The following is a 22,536-nucleotide window of genomic DNA, read 5'->3' on the forward strand; positions in this document are numbered from 1 at the left end:
TTACTGTTGGTGTGTTTCAGATGCCTCTGTCGTGATGATGGCAAATGCCACTTCATTACGTCACGGAATCTACTCATATTTTATTATTTTCATTTTTGATGCATTTTTGTTAGACTAATCGCCTACTATAGTTGTCAATAAGAAAATCCCTTGCGCATCAGCTAGTGCAGTGACATAAATTGGCATGATCATGCAAGTGTAGCCCAGCTAGCTGGGACAGAGGCCAGTGCATCATCGTCAGAAACTTGCATGCCTTAATTTCAACAATAGTACTATACTCGCGTGTAAATGATTTCTTGCGCTTTTTTTTTTACTTGCGTACTAGTCTTATTTCATGAGGCATGGTTGTCCGACATTCGATGGTGATGTTTCTTGCATTCAGTATTTGCACCTACTCCTGCATTCGTTAGCTAATCATTTTGACGAAAATATTTTTCTACCATGCGCGTAACCCTTGCATGGCCTCATTAGAAGCCTGTAACACATATGTAACTAATAATAATAATACTCTAAATATGCAAACACTGCATCACTATAAACTCCCAACCAGAAATTTAAAAATTACATCCTTCGCTTCCTATTGTAGAGTTCTTTCACCGCCATGCACTATTCACAGCACAACATGATATAAAAGATAAAAGTTTTTATTTCACAGAGATATACACATGACTGCATTTCGATAAACCACATATATATAATCTTCAAGCCCAAAGCCAACAAATGAAAGCAGAGAGGTTTAATTGGCTATGTCATAGGTTCGCTGGTGGAGAGGATCAAGTTACACAGACACCACAAGTTTGTAACCAGCTGCTATGTTTCTCATCATTAATTTGTTGCCTTCCCATACATATGCAAGGAAATAACTAAACCACGTAGATCCCCACAGAAGTTAAAAAAAAAAAAAAATGAGGGCTGGCACATTCATGTGAGTAAACAATCGACACTACTGTATCCTTTATTCAATGCTCATAGACAAACAACAAAATTACCTAGCTGGGCAAGTTTAAGACAAAAAATAAATGCATACAGTGAACAGAATTTAACATAATATTACCCTTTCTGATGTCTATTGCTAAAGCTAGGATCATTGATAACAGAGCTCCAGTAACAGAATTCAGATGTATTACACAAAATGCAATTTTCTAATGAGCTTCTTAATGCTGAGCTAACCTGCCACCTAAACTGTGGCATAACGGCGGTTCCACAACTTCAGGTATAAGAATGGAATTAACACAAAATTCTGGTATTGCATATTACAGATCTGCTGCATGCTTAAATTATGACCTGTACAGTTTGCCTAGTTATAGAATACCATATACACTTGACTAAAAATTGCACTCCTGTATGGGCAGCTCCTCAGAACTTGGGAGTCAAGAGTTAGGAAAGAAAAAAATCTGCGAAGATGAACCACATTTCTCGTGTGTGCAAATTTTCTTCCGTGGCATGCTCCCTGGGGCACCACTATACAGCTGCATGCCATTTAAAGCAGAATTAAGGCTGTACTTTGAGAGGATGGCAACCACGAAGTGACGCCGACTGGACGGCCAAGATGAACATCACTGCAGCTCGTCTGCTTGTGGACATTGATTTCGTAACATGTGGTCTCCCAAGACACTTGTCAAATGTTTTAACAGGAATTTAGAATGCAATGGATGGCAACGAAGGTGGCATCATACACAAGGGTGGTAAGGAGCGAGCAGCATTGCTAACTACAGTGATGAAGAAGCTTGGAGGTACCTGAATCTGAGCACCATATATAGCGTCAGACTGAATGGTACATAGAAGTAGTTTCTCCGTAATGTATATAGTTGGAAAATTGAACTGAAGAATGCTACTTTTGTGTAAGGGCCACATCCTGCCAAAATCGTTAAAAAAAGTGCCGCCATTAGTCGAGTGTATATGGTATGTATGCTGTGTAACCAAATTTTGATGCACGTCTTTAGCTTTATGAGAAGCACACCAAGCAATGCTCCTAGCAGCCCTCACAAAAAGCTTGCGTGTTTGCTATCAGGTGTGCTGTTTGTGTGAAGAAATAGAAAGGGACAACAGGTTTATAAGCAAATGTTGAGAAATTTATTCTTTAAACTGCTGCTCTCATGATGCAGTCAACATGGTTCGCTGGTGGAAACAGTGATTTTACCACCTGTCTAAAGTCACAATGGATGCTAGTGATATGGTTTGGTTCATGAAGATGTGTCTACAACCGCTATCCTACTTTAGACACAGTGATTTTGAAACGTGTCTTTCCATGTTGTGGATGCTCGGCACTTATATCCAATGAAAGCCAAGTGTCTACAACAGCTAAACCTTGCGTAACATACAGAGCCCTTGGCTAGTTCTCACACGTATAATATTTTTATCCTACTGCTCCTAAAAAGGGGCAACTGCCACTTAGACCACTTCCATGGACCTATGATCATTTTTTTGCCTCCTATGGAAAGAACATACATTAGCTGTGCATAGAAATGCAGCTGCAGGCAATGTATGCTGCACAGCTTCTAAAAATTTCTAGATGTTATCTAAAGGAGTGTCCAAAAGGCATTGATTTCGTATGGGCAATCTCTTATTTAAAGAAGTAAGCTTGCCCTATTGAGAAATATGCAGTTTCTTTCTGTGGCTGCTAGGAGCACTAGGAGATATCTTAATTAGCTTCTCTCTAACTATATGCTTTACTAGGACTTGAACTTAGGACCATGCTTACTAGCACATCAGAAGATAAAAACTAATAAACCTAATAAGTAACTGATTTCTGTGCACAGTTCATTTTTTGGGTTATTCTGGACGATTATAAATAGAGACACTGCTCATATGAAATTTTCTTTCTCATTCTTCGCCAACACTCACAAATAGCAATTTTCATGAAACATACTTAGATAGCTGTCAAACATCGTGGTCATGTAGTACTGTTCTTTGATCATATGCTGGTATATGAAGTAAAGTGTCTTTCATGCATGCCATTATGAACAAAGAGGTCACAAGACAGCTTTGTGGCTTTTTGAATCACAGTTAGGTGATGAAAGGAACGAAAATAAGCATAGCAGAATGCACACCTGACAATTATCAGGAACTACAATGTCATATGTACTGTAAAATGTCTTCCTTGTGACATTTGTGATGGCAGATTAGCTGCAGATCTTGCCTGCAAGCATACATGTGGTGCAGTTGTGCTTGAACATGCAGTTGCCATGCATTTGACCATGTTTTATTATCTAACGGGCCACACTCTGCAGAGCAGTCTAGTGGTGGATGTTTTAATCGGTAACTATGGTTGAACATTCAAAGCTGAGGCTAACCAGTTCAGCCATCTCATGGAGGAACCATTTGCTCCACTTCTTGTGCAAACTCATTCGCAGCCCTCCATGTGGTGATAGATGGCAACTCAGTAAATAAATAGTAGTGGTTACCTGTAAACAACAGCAACAAAACAAAAAGGTAGAAAACCTGCAACGTATATAGCTCTATGTACATTTGCACACAAAAGAACATTAAGTGGCTTTTTAAACGTGCCTTCGTTGTTCACACTCCAATTCTCGCTCTTTGTACCTCACCAAAGCTAATTACAGCAATGTACCAGTACAGCATTATACATAAAGTGGCACTAACAAAGGGAAAAAAAAGCAACCGGTGGTTATAGATATGTCTGCCCGGAAACACTCAGAGTTTTAAATGCCAGCGCAGCCCACAAATCATTGCATCACAAAAAGAAGTCATGAGCTTTCTCAGAAATGATAGCTTCTCTCACTAACGCAGCAACAATGCCACAAATTAGTTACTACGGTTTAAAGGAGTATCCAGCCAGAGCCTGCGGTACCCTTTCAGTAACTGCTAGATGTACATTGGTCCCCCTTGCATTGGCAAAACCGTTAACAATGCTTGGGAGTCTATAAGGCCGACATAAACTGACTCATCTAGTTTGCTGGCATGAGTAAATAAAAAGACCTCTGCCAGCACCTGCTTACAACATCATGTGGTATTGCAGGAGTATTTATGTAGTCACACTCTAAATGACAGCTTTGACTATAGCAATACATCATTTGTTCGGAAACTTTGCATGTATTACCAGAGCATTAACACAAGTACATACCCTTAACCATTACAGTAGTCCAAAACCAACGCTGTACAATGTGGGCCTCTGTCACAACTGAGAGTATGTAAATTTAAGTAACAAAAAATTCGATGTCTGCACTAGAAAACGAAAACGATGTGTTTTAAACACAGATTCCTACATGGAAGGAATGACTGCCAGTAAGGAACAAAAATAAATTTCCACACAGAGTGCAGCATCTGCCTTGCAGACGTGTACAAAATGACCTCTGCTAGCTACAATAATAACCCAGCCCCTTGCTTACAGTACTAGCACAGTCACTAATAAGCATTCTGGCAGCTTCTTTAAGAACAAAAAGTAATGAAATCATGCAAATCTCATTAAACATAGGCCTTGCTGTTCCGTTAGCATGCTTTGTGCATGAAGTACACCACATTTTTTTCTTCCTTCTACATCTTTTGCTGGACCCTCTACAAGAATAAAATCTGAAAGAGTTAACAACAACCTTCTCAAGGCACTGCACAAAACCTGCACTGTCTTGTAGTAGTTCCTACACAGCCAAAAAAATAAAAGCAAAGAGTGTTTGTGAAAAGACGTTTACACCTGCTGCTGCCACGGTCTTCAAGTGTACACTAGGCAGATACTTTGAATCTTTACATTCCATCTTCATAACCACACCATCTCTGATAACCTAATAAACCCCATGACCCAAACCTTGTCTTTTTTTTTTTCTCATAATGGCAGTGTACCGCTGAACTTCTCGAGACAGCAGTTGGGCCATGGATGATGAATGCATTAAGCTCCCTCTTTATGACATTCCCTGGTGCCACATGAGACCTCCTTAAATGTTGGCATGGCTTCTGGAAACACTATGGCAGTGAACTATGCCGAGAACGTGTCAGATTCTCTACTTGTGCACAGCCATCAGGCTCGTTCATCCCAACCACTGTCGTGAAGGAATTCAAGCGCAGTGCCAAACAGAGCTCATAAAACTCGCACAGTTACAGAAACTTCCACATGCACATCTCCATGATTAGAAAGCCTAGCATTTAAATAAATATGAATAGATTTATTTCTGTACAAGAAAAACAAAGGAAAGGAAAAAAAGGTCTAGCCTTTATAATGGAGATGAGACTGTTAGCACCGACACCACCTTCACATGAGTGAAGGCTGCTGTCTTGAACCCTAGCATTAACCTCCAGAAATGAAATGCCTGAAACTGCGTGTGAGTTAATGTTATCAGCTTGGTATATGCCACAAAGAAAAATATACTGTAGCAAAAGAAAGGCTGTTCGTTGAAAAATGGGGAAAAGCAAACTTTGGCAGAGAGTGCAGAAAGATCTGTCCCATTGCTTGGCAGGGGCACAGCTTGTTCTTAGCACCTAAATTTTAGAAGAAAAAAATTGACTTACATGAAACAATGTTATTTTTATAAGTTGTATTCATGTGATCCCTGAATATGGGATGGCCTTGTGCATGGTATCCGCTGCAGCTTTATGCAAAAGCATGGGTGCATAAATTCCGTAATTTAAGAGCTATTATGTTGTTTTATGGTACTGTCAATGAATGTACAGCCATCCAGTTTTTTAGCACTATTACACAAGTGTCGGCAAAAGCGGCAACATCATGGCCTATGAAAAGTGAGGTGCAAAACAGGCTACAAAAGGCATGAACTTAGTGCCCTGGCATATATATTCTTGGCTGTTTTGCTACTTTACTTCATCACAAGCCATTGCAGGACCATATGTTCAAAACTTGCATGGTATTGCAAAAAAAAAAAAGGGCCTAATGTACACCCACAGCCACATATATAATTACAGCAGGAAAAGAATTGTCTGGCTGTAATTATGTACAAGCTAGCAGTAGGTAGAAAGTGCTGTACACTCGGGTATGACGTTATCATTGATGTGCTGGTTTGCACTAAAGCGCTTCTTGATCACTGCTTCCATGCTATGATTACTGTTCTCTGTTAGTTTAGTTCCCCACAGATGAAGGCATCAGGAGCACTCACATGAATAAGACTTACAAATGAAAAGATGGTGTCTGCCTGTCTGTTTGCATCATTGGATCAGAGTCGCCGGCTGCACAGTAAGATGCCAGAACAAGAAGACAGAATGGCTGCCAGTGGTTGTACACTGATGAGGTGAAGGTGTGAACAGAACAGAAAAAAAAAGAAGACGAGCAAGATTAACAGCTTCACCTAGCCACCGCTGGGCATGCATCTATCAGCAGATCTCGACCTGAGATCAGCTTTGGGAGGTGTGCTTGGAAAGCACGCCCGGACGGATGTTGCACTTGTTGCACTTGGCTCGGAACTTGTCTGCACACATAGTCCTTCCATTACGTGCCATTGAACTCCTTGTCCGAAGTAGGTGCTGGAGAGTAGCCATCAGCAGGGCGTTTCCGCTTGAAGAAGCCCAACTGCGAGGACAGGAAAGAACATTTTACCTCATGTGTTCCAAATATGATGCAGTTTCTTCTGACCAAAACTATGTGTTACTAAGCAGTTTAGAATCTTCGTACATGGCGTCATGTCTTAACCATGTTTGCAATAACAAACTTTCTATTCTGATAGAAACAAGGCACTTTAAGCTGTGGCTCCTTAATGACAACCACTTGCTTCTTGTCACATTAGAGTAAAATGTACGGTTATTGCTACTTTTAGCTGCAATGTAATGAAGAAAAATGAAAAAACAGCTTCACAGCGTGACTCCACTGTGATCTGATGAACAAGCCCTGCAATGTTAATGAGATCACCATCCTCACTAATTTGTGAAGTCAAAATTGCACTGGGTTTGAGATACAGAATCTCGTGTATCGCTATAAATATAACCTCTATGTAGCGCTACATTTCAGCACCGCAATGAAATTCTCCATACAGTACACTGAAGAGCTCACCTTGTACAGGATGAAGATAAATAGCAGCAGCAGCAGGATGCCTGCCACAGCGGCAAGAATGATGATCCAGAGAGCCACGCCTTCAGTTTTCTGGTAGAGGCTTGCATCTGGGTATGCCCTTGTTTCCGCCTACACGATCAATGAAGCTCTTGAGGTTACTTGCATTGCAACTTAAATATTCGAGCTATAAAGGCATTTATCGGCCGAGATTCAGTTACAGTGAAAAAGAAAATGTTAACTGACGGTACACGAATGCGAGTACATGTCACCTGAGAGATACCATTGCGCACTTAACCGAGCCCATAGATCCTTACTCTTCACTTTAATTTTTGCCTTTTTCGAACAAATGAGTTCATTTCTGACCATAAAAATTTTCAGGTGCCTTCATTTACCAAAGAAGTTTTCATTTGATCGGAACAACATTCATGTGGACAATATATCAGATAATATGTATGGGCTGTTGTTGCACAACATGTCTGCGGCGTGCTAACTCCTCTTCTATTCAGCGCATTTTTAAGTGCATATTTTCACTAAGCATGTGGTGCTTAGATGGTGTCACTGGCAGAGTGCCACTAACATTTGCAAGTCCATAGGTAAGAAACATTTCTGTATTGTTGGCATGTGGTACAGGGTTGGCACCAGGCATACCCACCTCAGCATAGTCATCTTCTTGTTTCTGCCGTATTTCCAAGGAAGAATCCAGAATAATCTCGGCAGAGGAAAATATGCTGACTTGGTCAACAGTTGCATAGTCCTAAAGGATATGGAAAAAAAAAAACAAGTCAAAATTACAAGAATGCTCTTTAAGAAAGATACTGGCTAAAAAAAAAGTAGTGACTATCTTGCTCCTCAAAAACTAATGGCATTCCACTTTACAATTTTTTATGGGAAATGCCATTAGTGTCAAGTATCAGAAACAGTAGCCGCAGTTCCACAGTAAACCATAAGCAAATGCTGTCTGGGCACTGCAACTGCTAACAACTTGCAAATGAGTGACATTGCAGTCTATGCAGGAAAAGCTCCCGGACAATAGCCAGAACCAACTACATACAGATGCCAATGGCTGCTGTACCCAGGCAGACTTGGGAGCAAGCAAGCTCACTCACCTCTACAAAAGTTGCATTCCACAGCCTGGCTGCAATAGTGATGGTGGCTGATGACTGCTTCTTGAGGTTACGGATGCTGCACCGGAACTTGAAGCATTTTGCGCTACCTCGATGACAGCTCTGCAATGAATATTGCAAGCTGTGTCAGTTGTAGGTTTAAGATACCTCTAGGCTTTGCTCATAACTACATGTGTAAAATTACAGTTCAGAAATGACTGCTTCTTTTTCTGCCTTGCACTACTTCTGACTGCTACACAAGCTTCATGGATTGAAAAGAACATGTTGCGATGCCACTATAGTTTCTAGTTCCTTACTTTCAATATGTGCACAAGAAAACCTTTGAAGCGCACCTTTATGTTGTGAAAATGCACATTAAACAATTCTTGTATTCAGCAAGGTGTCACAAACACTAAGAAAAAGAATATGTACAAAGTTCTTCACAAATCTCAGCCAAGGTCAACACATGGTAAAAATGACTACATGGTCTGCAAGCACTCAGTAGAAGCAAAGCAGCAAATTTTCTGCATTCAATATCCATTCTCTGTGACACAGCACAACGTTTTTGCAGTTTGTTGTGTTATCACAATTAAATATGCTTCTGCAATTATTAGACATACTAATTAAGTAGGCACTCTACCAGGTGCTCCTATATACTTGGCTTGCAAGTGTGGCGCGTAGTATGGGAAGAGCAGTTTCGCAGACACACCATTGTGACGAGCCGGACAGTCTTGCCCTCGAGACGCACTTCCTCGGGAGAGATGACAATCTCCCGCTTTTCCCTCTTCTTGGTGCGGCTAGCAGCAGTGATGGCACTGGGCCGAGCCTGTGTGAGAGAAGGTTCATAGTGAGCATAATAAAGTCCTTATCTGTGTTAGCTTGTACAATGAAAAGGCATGCACTTCATTTTTGCAAGCGTTAAAAACCAGCTCTGAATCACTTGGTTTAATAGCTCAGGGAGCCATTCTAATTCCCTGAACAGGCACTGTTTTTGCAACAGGGCAATTGAGTGAATGAAAAGAAGCCATGAAAACATAGCAGACAGCTGTATGTACATGCGATTTTTTTATCACACTTTAAAGGAACAATATTGCCTGATACATCGACAGAAACTGAGAAGGAAATATGCCGCACCTTTAAGCCTAGTGGATTAACCTGACCGTCTTTCATGAAACACTCCCCGTCTCCAGCAACCTGCAAATGATGACAAACCAAATAGATAAGACAGAATTGTCAGTTTTTCCAAGTGACGTGCAGCAGGAAGTTTACCAGTATCAACAGAGATACTATTTTGACAATATACGTGGCTAAAACAGCATATATATGTGCAGCATGCTGACAAACCTGAGGAACATCAGTCATATATAAAAGGTATTTTCCATGCTGCTGCTGGTTTTCAGCTTCGTATGGCCAAGACATCTCAATGTCAAGAGATGGTACAGCCCAGGGACCATGGTTAAACACCTGTGTGAAGTCAAGGAAATGGCAGATGATTAAAGTTTAGCACACTGATACTATGGACAAATATAGAAACTATAACACAAATCGCTACCCAGTAAAAACTTTTCTGATCTCCTGAGTAGCAATACTTTCTGAGAGAAAATAAGAAATAAATTTTTTTTTCTATTTATTAACAAGAGAATCTGAAATAATCGCTTGCAAGAAAAGTGGGTTAGATGGTGGCTTCATGATAGCACCATGAAAATGAATCTTGAACAGTGAAGCAACATAACCTGAAACAACTGCGCAAGGTAACACGGAGCACCTGTGAAGCTGCAGCTTTTGCATTATAGGCATGGTAATGGCCTGTACTATTGCAGTGCAACCTAATAAAAAATATGCATCTTATTATGTTGTAAAAAGTTTCGCACTCTTGCTTAGTTTCATAACATTAAACAATCATATCAGGTAAAAGCAAACTCTCAAACCTGACTGAGTTAAAACAAAACCAAACTTGAGACACGACTTGATAACTGCAATTCAGTGGGCTGCAGATGTGAAGAACAAACAGCAAACAAAATAACAAAATAGAAGCATCATTAATGAGGAGTGTGAATTTTCTTCCATCATTTGTTCACAAGCTTTGGCAATGTATATCTGTAACAAGAAGACTGACAATTACAGGTAATTATAATTAACAGCAATAATGATTGTTACAGTAAGAGGTGAAAACATATGTGGAAATAGTGAACTCTACCTGGTAGGTGTGGGTAATCTTGCTTCCAATTTCATCAAAGTGTTTCATGGCATGCGCTCCAACAACAGCACCACCGTACCACACCTGCTCTGGTTGAGTGGCTCTGCAAGGCATAAGATCTCTGTAGGACCCTTTCAGATGTAAAGCCATAGGCCACAGCAATGTGCAAGCACAGCACGGGATTGCATATATAATGCCTGCTTTTCAGGAACTACGCAGTCAACCTCATTTGATTACATAATATATGGCCAACGAAAAAGTCAACCAATGCACACTCACAGCAACTTCCAACCATGCGAATATAAATAGATTAGGCAGTAAAGATGTGTAATTACCCTCTAAGTTCAAGCTCCGCAACTCGGATAACATTAACCTTTATAACCATGTCATCCTCTGGACTCAGCTCTTGGCTTGTACTGTTGAAGGGAAAAGAAAGACATTGCAAAATGAGTACCTGATACATCACTGTTTCGCCCAAGAACTGATTTTTCACTCTCCACAAGAACGCCAGAATGAAAGGACAAAACTTACGTATTAGCTTTAATGGAAAATTTCAGGCTGGTTTCAGCATCCGCTTCACTGCGGGTATTGAATCGAAGAAGTATTTTGACCTGTTGACAATAAAGATTATGCAGAGTTGGATAGTGTACAAAATTTATGATACATAATTAGTGCTGAATATGCTTTAGGAATATGACCGAGTCCTCAAGAATGTTCACGCTTTTGTTTAAAAATTAATTGTTAAAAGCTTCAAATACATGGGATACAAATTATTGGGAGTCGGCAAAATAAGGTAACATCGTTCAGGGATCTGATGAACTTCTAGTCTTCAGACAAAAATTAAACGAAACAGCAAGCTAGCAAACTTCAAAGCTGCACACACTAGTACTGAAATGACTTACCATGCCTTGATTTAATGGGTTGCCGAGTTCACACTTCACATATGTCGGATGTGGAACACAGTCAACCACATCCTGGCCCTGCAAAATCCAAAGCATCCAAATAAGATAGCATTCGTTTGCCAGTACCTATGTTTTCTGCCCAAGCTCTTTGCAACTCCCACAGATCCCCATCAGCTACGGTAGCTCGGTAAACTCACCGTGGATTGGAGTTTGCGGCCAACGTAGCTCAGAGCAGATGAGTGGAAGATGTACACAGCAGCATCATAGGCTGGCTCTCCCCGGTTGTGCACCTCTACTGACATATTCACATGCTCCTCGCCAAGATACAGCACAGGAGCACCCTCCTCCCTGGAAGGCATGCAAATTGGCAATGCTTTTCAGACTAGCTGCGTGGCACATCTCTCTTTGCAGGTGAATTTGCACAGAGAGACAAACTTTTGGCTACAGGCTTCTACGGAAGTGTTTTGACCCAACAACTCTGGCTCAAAGTGCACTTTCATTTCACTACCATCATCAGCAACAGCAACAACCCCACCAGCATGGTGACGACCACAGCAAGACAATGACAGCCGCCAGATGTGTGACGAGATGTGGCCAGCTGCAGGCTGTGGAGGAGGACCTAGTGGTCCTCTACAGCCTGCAGCCAGCATATTCCTTTAATTTTCCTGACCTCATCACCACCCAAAAGTACTCGGGAAATGCTATGAATATAAGCCCAGGCTTTCACAACTGCTGCAGAGAAACCAGATTCAATGGGTCCCCATACATGCAGCCACAGTTCTACTGAGAGCAAAAAACATGAGACAGCCTGCTTGTTCAAGTTGCATGTCTGCCCATGCAAAGTGACTGTACCTCCATGTCTCTTCAGTGTCTGTTAAGTCTGTGGCATGCATGTGGTAAACATTAATATGATCAAGGAGCCAGCTCTGTGCCTCATATTAAAGGCTTCTTCCAGTTAGGAACTGGCAGACAGACTTTCTCATCCAGAGTGAATCTACACTAATTAGTATACCAACTTTTAGCACTAGCGTTTTTCTTTCTTATGCTTATCACACAGAGAGAGCACTAACAGTGCTAGCACATAGTGAGTTATGTATTTCTGCACTCTGCTTCTATACCAATAAACTTACATGGGCAGGTGCAGTGTAGCCTGAACATGGAGGTCACTTTCACAGATGTCATTGCTGCCACAGTTCTTGAGGAATCGTGCCTAAAAATAAAGTAAGTGCTTGACTTTGTCTACTGCATCTGATCAAGATCAACACGGATTTTGGTAATGTATATTCACGAAAACACACTAAACGAAAATTTAACGTATACTCAGCACAGAAATACTGCAGTGAGAGACTCTAGAAACTTCCACTAAACCAATCTTCACCGACTTCATGAGCCTATTATTTCAAGTGAACATTCATTAGCTCCTTGCTTTAAGAAACACTTCATCTCTCTACTTCACCGCTCCATGTTCTGATTTGGCTTCTGCAATATCAAACTAAGCATTAGAGAGCAGATTTTTCAAATATGCTTTCCATATGAGAAAAATTTAACTTTGCACTGCTTGAACAAAGCCAACTTAAGCTGCAGTGCAGCTGTTCACATTCCCTCATAATAATAGCTTTCTGCAATTAAAAAAAAAAGTACTTCGAGGATTACATGCAAATAATATACGCATAGTTAACAGCTTTCATAACTGGCCACCAGGCAGCAAGAAAACTAAACAGTTTTTTTTTATTCGAGAAGTGTGCCATGAGGCATTTGAGAAAGAGGGAAGGAATGCAGCTAAACAGGCCACTTTGTTGTGTCTTAAATGGTGCAAGATAGGTGGTTTTATTGAGAAAAAAATTTGTGCAGCAGTCATGCACATCTAAAGAATGGCATACGAAGGAAGACAAAGCAGCTCTATATAAAACTGTTAGCCATGCATAGTTCAGCCAATAAATGAGCGAGCTTCCCAACATTAATACGGCAGCTGTACTTGAAACGAAGTCCTTCAATGCACAGACCTGCTACACATGCTTAATTTCACATCCTCACCTCAAAGACCCTGGAGGCTTCTTTCTGGTTGAGTATGGGAAAACGATCAATGTTGGGCAAGGAGGCCCCCGGTCTTGGGTGACGGGGCACCCTCTGGACAAGTGAATAGCTCAGCTTCATCTTGATTGCACTCTGGATATCAGTCTTGTCCTGAAAGCCAGATTCATGTTAGATGCATGTTGTGTACTGCATATCAGTACTTGATGTGCAAGCTTTACTTCAGTATAGAAATTGCATTACGACTGCTGCCACAAAAATATCAGCAGCTTGTGCCATTATTGTCAGTTTACTATATGAATGCAGGGCATTATTACAAGAACACCGTTATTACAAGAATAACCACCAAGCTATGCAGAAAAAGTATTGTAATTCAAAATAAGACACTAGCTTTTTGAGCCAGGCTAATGAAGGCCTGTGGGTTACAGAGCAGTTTGAAAAAAGAAAAGAAGTGTCGATATATCGTCACGGCTCATGGTGAAGTAAAAGCATTAGTGCTAGTTCTCTCTACGTGGCATATGCACCCTGTACAGAGCGACAGTGTCTGGTGTAACACCACTGCAGATGCTACCTAACAGCATAATTGGTCAGTGTTGCCACAACCCAGTCTACTTCAAGAAACATGCAACAACCGCATCCCACTGTGACTACTTCTGTACACTGCTGCTATATGCAGCTCTACAAATCCTAAATTACTAGCAATGCAGATGCTTTGCTAGCTAGATTATCATATTGCCCTCTTAGATGGCCAGGCAGCCAATATAGATGATCAGATTTCAAGCTAAAAAAACATAAGAGCTGCACTGATGACAACCTGAAGCCATCTTGGTGCGGGAAGATTTGACTTGGCTTGACAGTGACGACGACAGTTAGAAACACTCCAACAGCTCTAGTTTCTTCCCTCCACGGGAAAGGTTGGCATGTTGAGTGCAGTTGGTATAGTTACCTTGAGGTAGACCAGCTCCTTGGAGCAGTGCTCCCTGCTTGAGGCATAGAGCTGAACTTCCAGCTCACGCTCCACAATGTTGGGGGTTTCAGAGTCAGCCGAGGCATTGAAGCGCACACGGTAATACTTCTTGCCGGTAAAGGTCTCAGCCTCAATGCGATAATTGAGCAGCAGTGCAGCCTCGGTGGCATTGCGCAGCATTTGCATGTTGTTGTGCAGAAATTGGAAGCAAGCCTCAAAGGAAAAACTGCAGGTAGAAAATCATAAAAAGAGTACATCAGTCAGGAGCCCAGCTTTTGCAGGGTTAACTTAAGCTGCTTCAGCACAAACATTACTTCCTTCGTGCCATAGACGTGGCTTCCAAGAAAAACTAAAGAAAGAAGAGGAGGAAAGCTCAGCGATACTAACTGATAACATTATGTATTACTTAGGGAGTGCATTTGTCATTTGATAAACATTTCAGAGATCACTTGCAGCACAACTTCTATATTTGCAACAAGCATCAAATTCAGGCAGGAGAACCACACATTTAAGAAATACTGACTTTTATTCAATGTTGCATTCTATACACCCACACATTACAAAGTGTTAGCTGACAATATCCAATGCAACGCCTACATTTCTAACCTCGATCAGCACAAGCAATGTCTAGCAGTAATGAAAAAGCTGCCGAGCTTTTGTTTTTTCTGCTGCATTACGTGACTGATAAAACTGAGGCAATAAATTATGCAAAAATAGTGTAAATACCTATAGCGCTTTATACAAGGGACTAAGTACTGACCAGACATATGGGCTTCTCAGGTCATCTGGGCACCCAGAGACTGTGGGGTCTATGTTTTGAAGCTTTCCTTTGACCCTAGTGACAATGTCAATTATAGGACGGGACCTGCATAAAAAAAAGAAAAATTAACAAACAGCTCTTTGAACAAAACTCCGACAAAAACTGAAAGCAAGTTCGTACAAAACCTGAATTATGTCAAAAAATTGATTCAAGCGGTTCTGTATAAGCAAAATTTCTCTTCTTAAGAAAGGCTTCAGCATGATAACACCAAGTTCAGTTTTTCTTTATATATATTTAAAGGAAACAGAAATACACTCATTGAGCATCACTGCAATGATCTGGAATAATGTTACTGCACTGAAGAAAAACTTGTATGACTGACTGTGGGAACCATCCAGAAGACTGCTTAATGCAGGAGCATCAGTTTACAGGCTCAAAAGCAAATGTAGCAAACAAAAAACGAAAAAGAGAATGAAAATGTGTCTCTAAGTTATAAACATTCATTTTTGGGATATTCTTGTTCATGTGCTTGACGACGATGATTATGATGATGATGAATTTTTATGGCAGAAGGGCATCTGTGGCCAAAGAGTACCATGGCACAAGGTGTTTTCTGTCTACTCAACGCGGGGTCAAATACCCATTTCCCAAGCATTTCAACCCAAAGAAGCCAAGTACCAGGCCAGGGGAAAGCTTGTACCCACTGTATCATCGGTGGGTACCCAGCGGCACTCAGGATCAAACCCCGCACCTCCTGCTTGTGGGGTGGATTCTCAAACCACTGGGTCACTGCGGCAGTTGTTCACATTGCTTGACCATCCTTATTTAGAGCACCTTCAAACCTACCTCTGTAGACATGTAGTAAGCAACAATTACTGACAGAACATTAAAATTTCTATCCCCAATATTGCAATTTGGACTTGAGCAACTGTGCAGGATACTTAATGATATTGCACTGATCAGTGAAATATATTGTTGAGTATCATAGCTGCATAGTTACTATATCAATAATACTATTGAAGCACTTTGTTTTCTGTACTTAAGAGGTCTGCAGATGTGTGATGTGAATGCACTGGAATACATTTCTATTCTCGGAGTCAACTTTTCACTGGTAGGAACAACATCTACTAAAACCAGTGCTTGAGAACGATCATGTAAGTGTGACACATGTTTGCAGGCATAATAAGGTAAACAAGAAAATGCTTCTGAGACTAATTGTGAATTACACAGCTATACCTATATTTCTGACGGCACATTGTGTTTGGGACTAAGGTATCATTTCTCTTAAGACTTTATGTGAAGGAGAGTATTTCTTTTATATTTCCACATGAGTGCCATTGCTGTATGTTAAGGACATTCTAAAAATGACAACTGAATGTTTCAGAGAGAAACTTTTATGAGAGAATAATAGGAAATTAATAGCCACATAAGCAAATACTAAGGACTGTGAAGTTTTAGCCAAGAACAAAGCTCTTTTTACACAGGTCTGCCAGTATTTGACCATTAATTGATCAGAGCTAAGGTTGCTTAGAACTTCCCCTATCATGTCTATGTGTCATTCCACGGTATGATCAAAATTATATGCAAACTGTACTGTACACATAAGCATCCATTTTGAACATAAGCAGGTCCCTGCTGAACATGTGCTCCTGAACAGAAGATAGCAATTTTATGATAAATGATGCCTGTGAGTGTTGTTTATATTCACCTGAACAGGATGATGCTGTCTGACTCATAGTTGCCAGAAGCCAGATCAGGATAGCCATTGGAATCCAAGTCCATACCTCCGTACAAGGAGTAGCCCAGAGTAGTCACCCTGTCCTTTATTTCATCGGGAAGATTTTGTGGATGGATAACCTGCAGAATAACAATGAGAAAATCTTCAGCAAGGTTTCTAGATGAATCATGGCCAACTGGGATTCCTTAACCTGAATCAAAATTTAAGTGGACAAACGATTTCATGCTTCACCTCTGTTTATACGTGGCTGTGCAACAACTAAGAATGAACATGAAATCATGTTCAGCAGTAGGACCACAATGAGCGGAAATCTTCAGTGAGGTCTTCAGATTAACTGTGACCAATTGGGATTCCTTAACCTGAATGAAAATTTAAGCACACAAGCAATTTCATGCTTCACCTCTGTTTAAAGGTGGCTCTACTACAACTTAGACTGAACTTGAAATCATGTTCTGCAGTAAGACACCCTAGCCACTGAGCCATTGGAATGAGTGAAAAGCTCACGACAGAAACATGTCTCACATATTCATCGTGATGCCAACTTACTAAGAAAGATGCAGCATTTAAGCCCACACATGCATGTAGACATATGCAAGCACACACACACTCGCAAGATCTGACAGCACAGCCAACATGCCACAGGGCAAACAGATTTTAACATATTAGTGTAAAATAGTATGCTTTGGTGCAATTTGGCAAAAGTACCAAAGAATAACTGCTATTAAGAAGTACGGCAAACCTAAGAAACTGCATCTCACCTTCCTGGCTTCTTGCCATAATGCATGCCTTATAATAATGTCAAGACAAGGGTGAGATTTATGCGGGGAGACATAGTATATTTACAGGCTAGTAGGAAGTCTGCACTTAGCGGCTGCAAAAGCGATTTATTTCATGTGGGAGAGGAGACTGAAAGTCTTCTTTTGAAAGATACTGTCACAACAGTGTAGAAGAGCGACCACGCAAGCCTTTTTAGATGTCATATTCTCTTGGACCAAACTGTGACATAAGATGCCCCAATAAAAAAAAGATTTTGTGCAAGCCAGTGATGTACCTGAGAAGGTTCCTTGACAATGCCATCAGCTGATCCCAAATAGATGTAGATGGCACCGCCCCCACTTTCATAGGGAGCACCCACAGCAAGGTCTGGAAATAAGTGGCAGGAACACAATGTGATATGAGGCACAATTTTGTAGCTCACAGCCAGCTCGCAACATTAACAATATAAGCGATCTGACAGGTGCGAGGCACTGAGATCCAATTAGGGTATTAAACATCTGCTTACCAGAATGGTTTCCTAAAACATTAACAAAACAGTGCAGGCAGAGACAGAACCAAGAGAGCGAGGATGCAGTGGCTGCCTGCCCACTGTCTGCCTCTGCTTTGTTCTCATCTAATCTATAGAGATGCTTCTTTAACTTTCATCTATTATGTTCATAACTAAGGAAGCCAATTTACCTGAATATCCATCACGGTTGAGATCACCAGCTGAGGACAAAGCAAATCCAAACCTGGACTCATCTTTCCCAACAATCTTGATGGGGATTGTTTGTTTGGATATGCCCTGAGAGAAGACACAAGAAAAGGAAGAAGATGAATCAGTGATGGAACAGTAGATGTTCAGGGGTGGCCAGTTCAATTAGGTCAGTGCTCACTATGCTTGGATTATGTGCAATTTCAATGTCACTTTGTAATGAGATACAAGAAGCATCAAGCTGGAGGTAGCTACCTTCTTGGAGTTGAGGTAGATGTAGATGGCACCCCCCTCACCCTTGCCGTGATAGAACGGAGCACCCACTACAAGATCAGTTAGCCTGAAAGACAAAAAAAGAAAAAAAAAAGAAAAAAAAAACCAGACAAAAAACTAAAATAAACACAGATTTGAAAACAGCCCAGAACCCTGCATGAAATACCCACCATTAGAAAGAAAATTTTGAGGGCAAGGAATGCGGAAGCATGCGTTTTGAGGAAAGGAAAGGACACAGTAGCTCTCAGATCTGGAAATCTTGGTGGAAACCTCAGTGTTGCCTTAAAGCATACAACTGAAAGTGCATATGCCATTGTCAGAATCCCTGTCACAGGTCTCGGAAAGCATGCAATTAATTGAAGGTGCATATGTCATTGGTTGGAATCTCTGTCGCAAGCTAGCCTCCAACTTCACTAAAACATGTAAGCTATATGCAAATAGAAATGCTATGACACCACCCAGAATACTGTACAACGAACAGTTCCTAAAAATTTTGGTGAATGTATTCGGGGATACTGCCACCAGTGATGACACTGCAGGGATTTCGCCTGCACCTGCGATATCTGTTGCTCAAACCAGGATGCCGTTTTGCGCCGCGCAACTCTTTCCATAATTAATTAGTGATAATGTCATAGTTGTTAATTTTTTATTTTCAACATTATTTATCAACTCAATTTTCTTAATTACAGTAATTAATTCCTTAACTTCTTTTACTAATTAATGGCATGACAACATCATTATTCATCACGGCATATAACACCATTAATTGATTACTCATTATCATTAAACTTTTACACATTCATTCATCTGGATTGACGTCATCATGTGGACACATTTTGCGGACAAGTTTTGCGCACAAGTTTTGCGGACACTAATGAGCCATATAATATTTTCGCGTTAATAAAGATAAGTGTAAGTGTTGAAATCTCATTACATGGTAGGATAAAACTGGCTTGTCCTTCTAGGGCATAACACACATCCAGAATGCCTGACATCAAGTAAAGGAAGTAACTTGCAGAGCATTCAAGCACATGGTGACACATGCAAACATGCACATGCATGCACGCACACACGCGTACACGCACACACTAAATCATATGTAGTCTGAGCTTATAGCAGCAGTTGTGTGGAAAAAAAAAAGGCGCGTCTGTAAAAAAGCCATTATTTTCAACGCACCCATCCTTGTTGAGATCAAGAGACGTCAGTGAGTAGCCAAAAGATGAAGCAAACTGCTCTCCATCCAGGGTAAGGACAGTGCGCAAATTTGATGATTCCTCTCCTTTGTCGAAGAACACCACCTTGCCTGTTCCATTTGACCTAGGTGCCCCGGCCACGTACATCACACGGTTGTTAAAGAAGCGACCCGATGTCACTGACATACCTGCAAAAGACAATTCATTGGTCAGATGGGTTTACCATTTTCCAACTGAAGTACCGGCTTGAAAACAGTTACAATATGCAAAACAACCCACAAAAAGAGCAAGTCGCTCCTGTGCCCTGTCTGCTACAACACTACCTCGTTTTCCTTTTGCTTCAATCCTTCTGATCTGCGCAGACACTCTGAAGTGTAGCAGCCAATAGCACTGCCTCTATGGTCTACCAAGGAGAGCCCCTTGCAAGTAGCATTCTGGAAGGTTTTGATTCACCATGACAAATCAACTGTGCTTTTAGCAAGCTGCCGAACAAGGCCTACAACCTACAGGACACCTAAATTAAATCAGGACACCTTGGTGCTTCAATTATACACAATAATTTTTGAACAGGTACAAGAGTACTCAGATGGTATGGATGACATTAGAAATATTAGTGGCATTTCTTTGTGCCCAGGATGGCAAGCTTATTAGACTTACAAAGTAGCAGAGACACCAAATTTAATTGCGTTATATCTCTTTAGAATGATGCGCAGTACATTAGGAAACAGACAGCCTCGTGGATTGCGCCAACAAGCAGTAAATAATTTGTAATTGATTTTTTTTTTTCACTCATGCTGTTCTGGTTTCAACAATCTAACAACGGCCGTGATGCACAAGACACGTTCAGGTCATGTGAGGCATATTAAAACTGCAGTATGGTTGCTGCCTTCTTCGTTTTAATTCACATCAACTCTTACGCATGCCTGCCCAAGAGTGGGAATGACAAAAAAGTGAACAAGCAGCAATTAAACTGCAGTTTTTGGACACCTTACATAACCTGAACGCGTCTCGTATGTCACAGCCACTGCTTTGCTTTTGAAACAGTAACTGAAACAAAACGAGAAAAAAATTCAATTATAAGTTATTCAGTTGCCATAGGTGAATTCCACATTGTGACTCATGCATACCATTGTCCAGCACATCACTTCAAAGCAAAAAATATGCATCCAAATATTTTGTCTAGTCCTTTAACAGTTTATATAGGTTCATGCATTTGCAGCTGGATGAGTGCCTTGCCAATCCTGCAACAGTATCACCAGCATCAAGAAATGTCATCTTATTTCTGCCTGTAAATGCAGCAAACAAGCTGCAACCAATGAATTAAACGCTTTAGTGATTATTCAAGTGCTGAATGTTAGCTATCTGAAAATAGCAGTGCAATATCTATTGTTTTACTAACAAAAGAGCTCTAAAAAGGGGTTTCAATTGATCTTTTGAAAGCCATTCAGAACAGAGTAGGGGACAATAGGATTCTGATTTAGAAGCAACACGCTGGGGCCTATCATGCAGCTGACAGGGATTGGTGAGAGTGACAGCAAATGACACTAGAGTTGCCTCTGAAGGAACCCATTTGCAAAATCCTTCCGTACCCTAGAAATTTGTTTGCTGTAACGACAATGCTTTGTCATCTGGCCTCATGACCAGTGCATAACTGCTTAGCACTTCTGCAGCAATTCACTAGTTAGGGTAGAAAATCTGTATCAAATGCTGTCTGTTAGAAGTGTACAGCTTGTACGCAGGAAGGTGCACTGACCAAGGTAGCTGTACTTTTCAACAGGTGCCTCTTCATCCAGAAAGGGGCTGACAGACCAGGTCCAGCCACGCCGAGTTCGCTCCACCGCTATGGTAAATACGGTTCCTTTCCACGTATAGGGGCCTGGGGCACCCAGCACTAATGTTGACTCCTGTACAGCAAAACCAACAGAGCTTTGCAGATCTCATTCTGTAGACCAGATATCTAGGAGCAATGGTGGACACGCGGCAATCGCAGCCTTATTAGGCAAAGTATTTAAAGAAGTAGCGTCTTCCTATTTAAATTAACAGGACCTTCAGCAAAACAATGCAATCAATGGGCCACTTGGCAGTCACTGTAAAACGAGAACATTATGGCACACATTAAGATCAACACTGTATTATCAAAGTACAAATCTTCAAAACTGCCACTGTGTTCAAGTAAAAATAATGAGGGGTCCTCGTTATACCATATCTCTTTAACTGCACAACCTTTGCATCAGCTGGCTGTTTTACATGAAATAAGAAGAGAAGGAAGCACTGTTTTTTTACAGATTATTTTTCGATAACTACAATGAATATGGCCACACTCAAAACAAACTTGGGCACTTTGCTTTCACTATGTGCTGAAAGTATATTTGATTGTGGTGATCATCCATGACTGCACATTGTCAGAAAATTTTTGTTTTGCTCACACAAGATCATTCTGACACTGCATTACAGGCAAGGCATGCAAAAGAAAAATGAGCTGCTTTGCTATTTACTCATTCAAAGTAAAGGAAGGCACAAGATGCAACACTGTGCCATTCAGAAAAAAAGAAGTAAAGAAAAACAGCATATCAGGTGACCCAGGGATGTAGGTCTACTTCTGATAATACAGCACACAGTCTCACTGCCACCAAAAATGAAGTGAGCAAATGCTCCGTCTTTGACAACAAACAGGAAATAGATGAGTATGTGTGCACGAATGTGGGGGTTAACATCCCAATGCTGCATGAGGCCTATGAGAGATACAGTAGTGGAGGGCTCTGGGTTGATTTTGACCACCTGGGTTCCTTTAAAGGGACAGCAAGGACAAATTGAAGTTGACCTGCGGTAATAGACAACTGGGTTCGAATGACAAACAGATTACCCTCACTGACGACGGAGCTTTTATAAGCTAGAAATGAACAAGATTGGTCTATGGTTTATGGGGGTTTAACGCCCCAAAACGACTCAGGCTATGAG

At 41.0% G+C, this 22,536-nt stretch overlaps 1 protein-coding gene across 1 annotated transcript in view; it reads right to left on the reverse strand.

The window, feature by feature from the left end:
* Window positions 1–628: 628 nt before the first annotated feature.
* LOC144126109 (integrin alpha-PS1-like) overlaps window positions 629–22,536 on the reverse strand; it is a 105,785-nt gene continuing 83,877 nt past the window's right edge. The window contains exons 5-26 of the mRNA XM_077660051.1: window positions 21,332–21,482; window positions 19,562–19,766; window positions 18,368–18,452; window positions 18,097–18,202; window positions 17,693–17,784; window positions 16,612–16,760; window positions 14,904–15,008; window positions 14,123–14,369; window positions 13,180–13,329; window positions 12,276–12,355; window positions 11,343–11,493; window positions 11,146–11,223; window positions 10,775–10,854; window positions 10,579–10,659; window positions 10,244–10,346; window positions 9,391–9,510; window positions 9,181–9,240; window positions 8,756–8,872; window positions 8,050–8,169; window positions 7,596–7,697; window positions 6,944–7,072; window positions 629–6,466 (exon numbers count right to left, since the gene is read on the reverse strand). Of these exons, the coding sequence (XP_077516177.1) occupies window positions 6,386–6,466; window positions 6,944–7,072; window positions 7,596–7,697; window positions 8,050–8,169; window positions 8,756–8,872; window positions 9,181–9,240; window positions 9,391–9,510; window positions 10,244–10,346; window positions 10,579–10,659; window positions 10,775–10,854; window positions 11,146–11,223; window positions 11,343–11,493; window positions 12,276–12,355; window positions 13,180–13,329; window positions 14,123–14,369; window positions 14,904–15,008; window positions 16,612–16,760; window positions 17,693–17,784; window positions 18,097–18,202; window positions 18,368–18,452; window positions 19,562–19,766; window positions 21,332–21,482 (2,592 nt within the window). The 3' untranslated portion in view covers window positions 629–6,385. The remainder of the gene's footprint in view (window positions 6,467–6,943; window positions 7,073–7,595; window positions 7,698–8,049; window positions 8,170–8,755; window positions 8,873–9,180; window positions 9,241–9,390; window positions 9,511–10,243; window positions 10,347–10,578; window positions 10,660–10,774; window positions 10,855–11,145; window positions 11,224–11,342; window positions 11,494–12,275; window positions 12,356–13,179; window positions 13,330–14,122; window positions 14,370–14,903; window positions 15,009–16,611; window positions 16,761–17,692; window positions 17,785–18,096; window positions 18,203–18,367; window positions 18,453–19,561; window positions 19,767–21,331; window positions 21,483–22,536) is intronic.

This window comes from Amblyomma americanum, chromosome 3 (assembly GCF_052857255.1).
Source record: "Amblyomma americanum isolate KBUSLIRL-KWMA chromosome 3, ASM5285725v1, whole genome shotgun sequence".
NCBI lineage: Eukaryota > Metazoa > Arthropoda > Arachnida > Ixodida > Ixodidae > Amblyomma > Amblyomma americanum.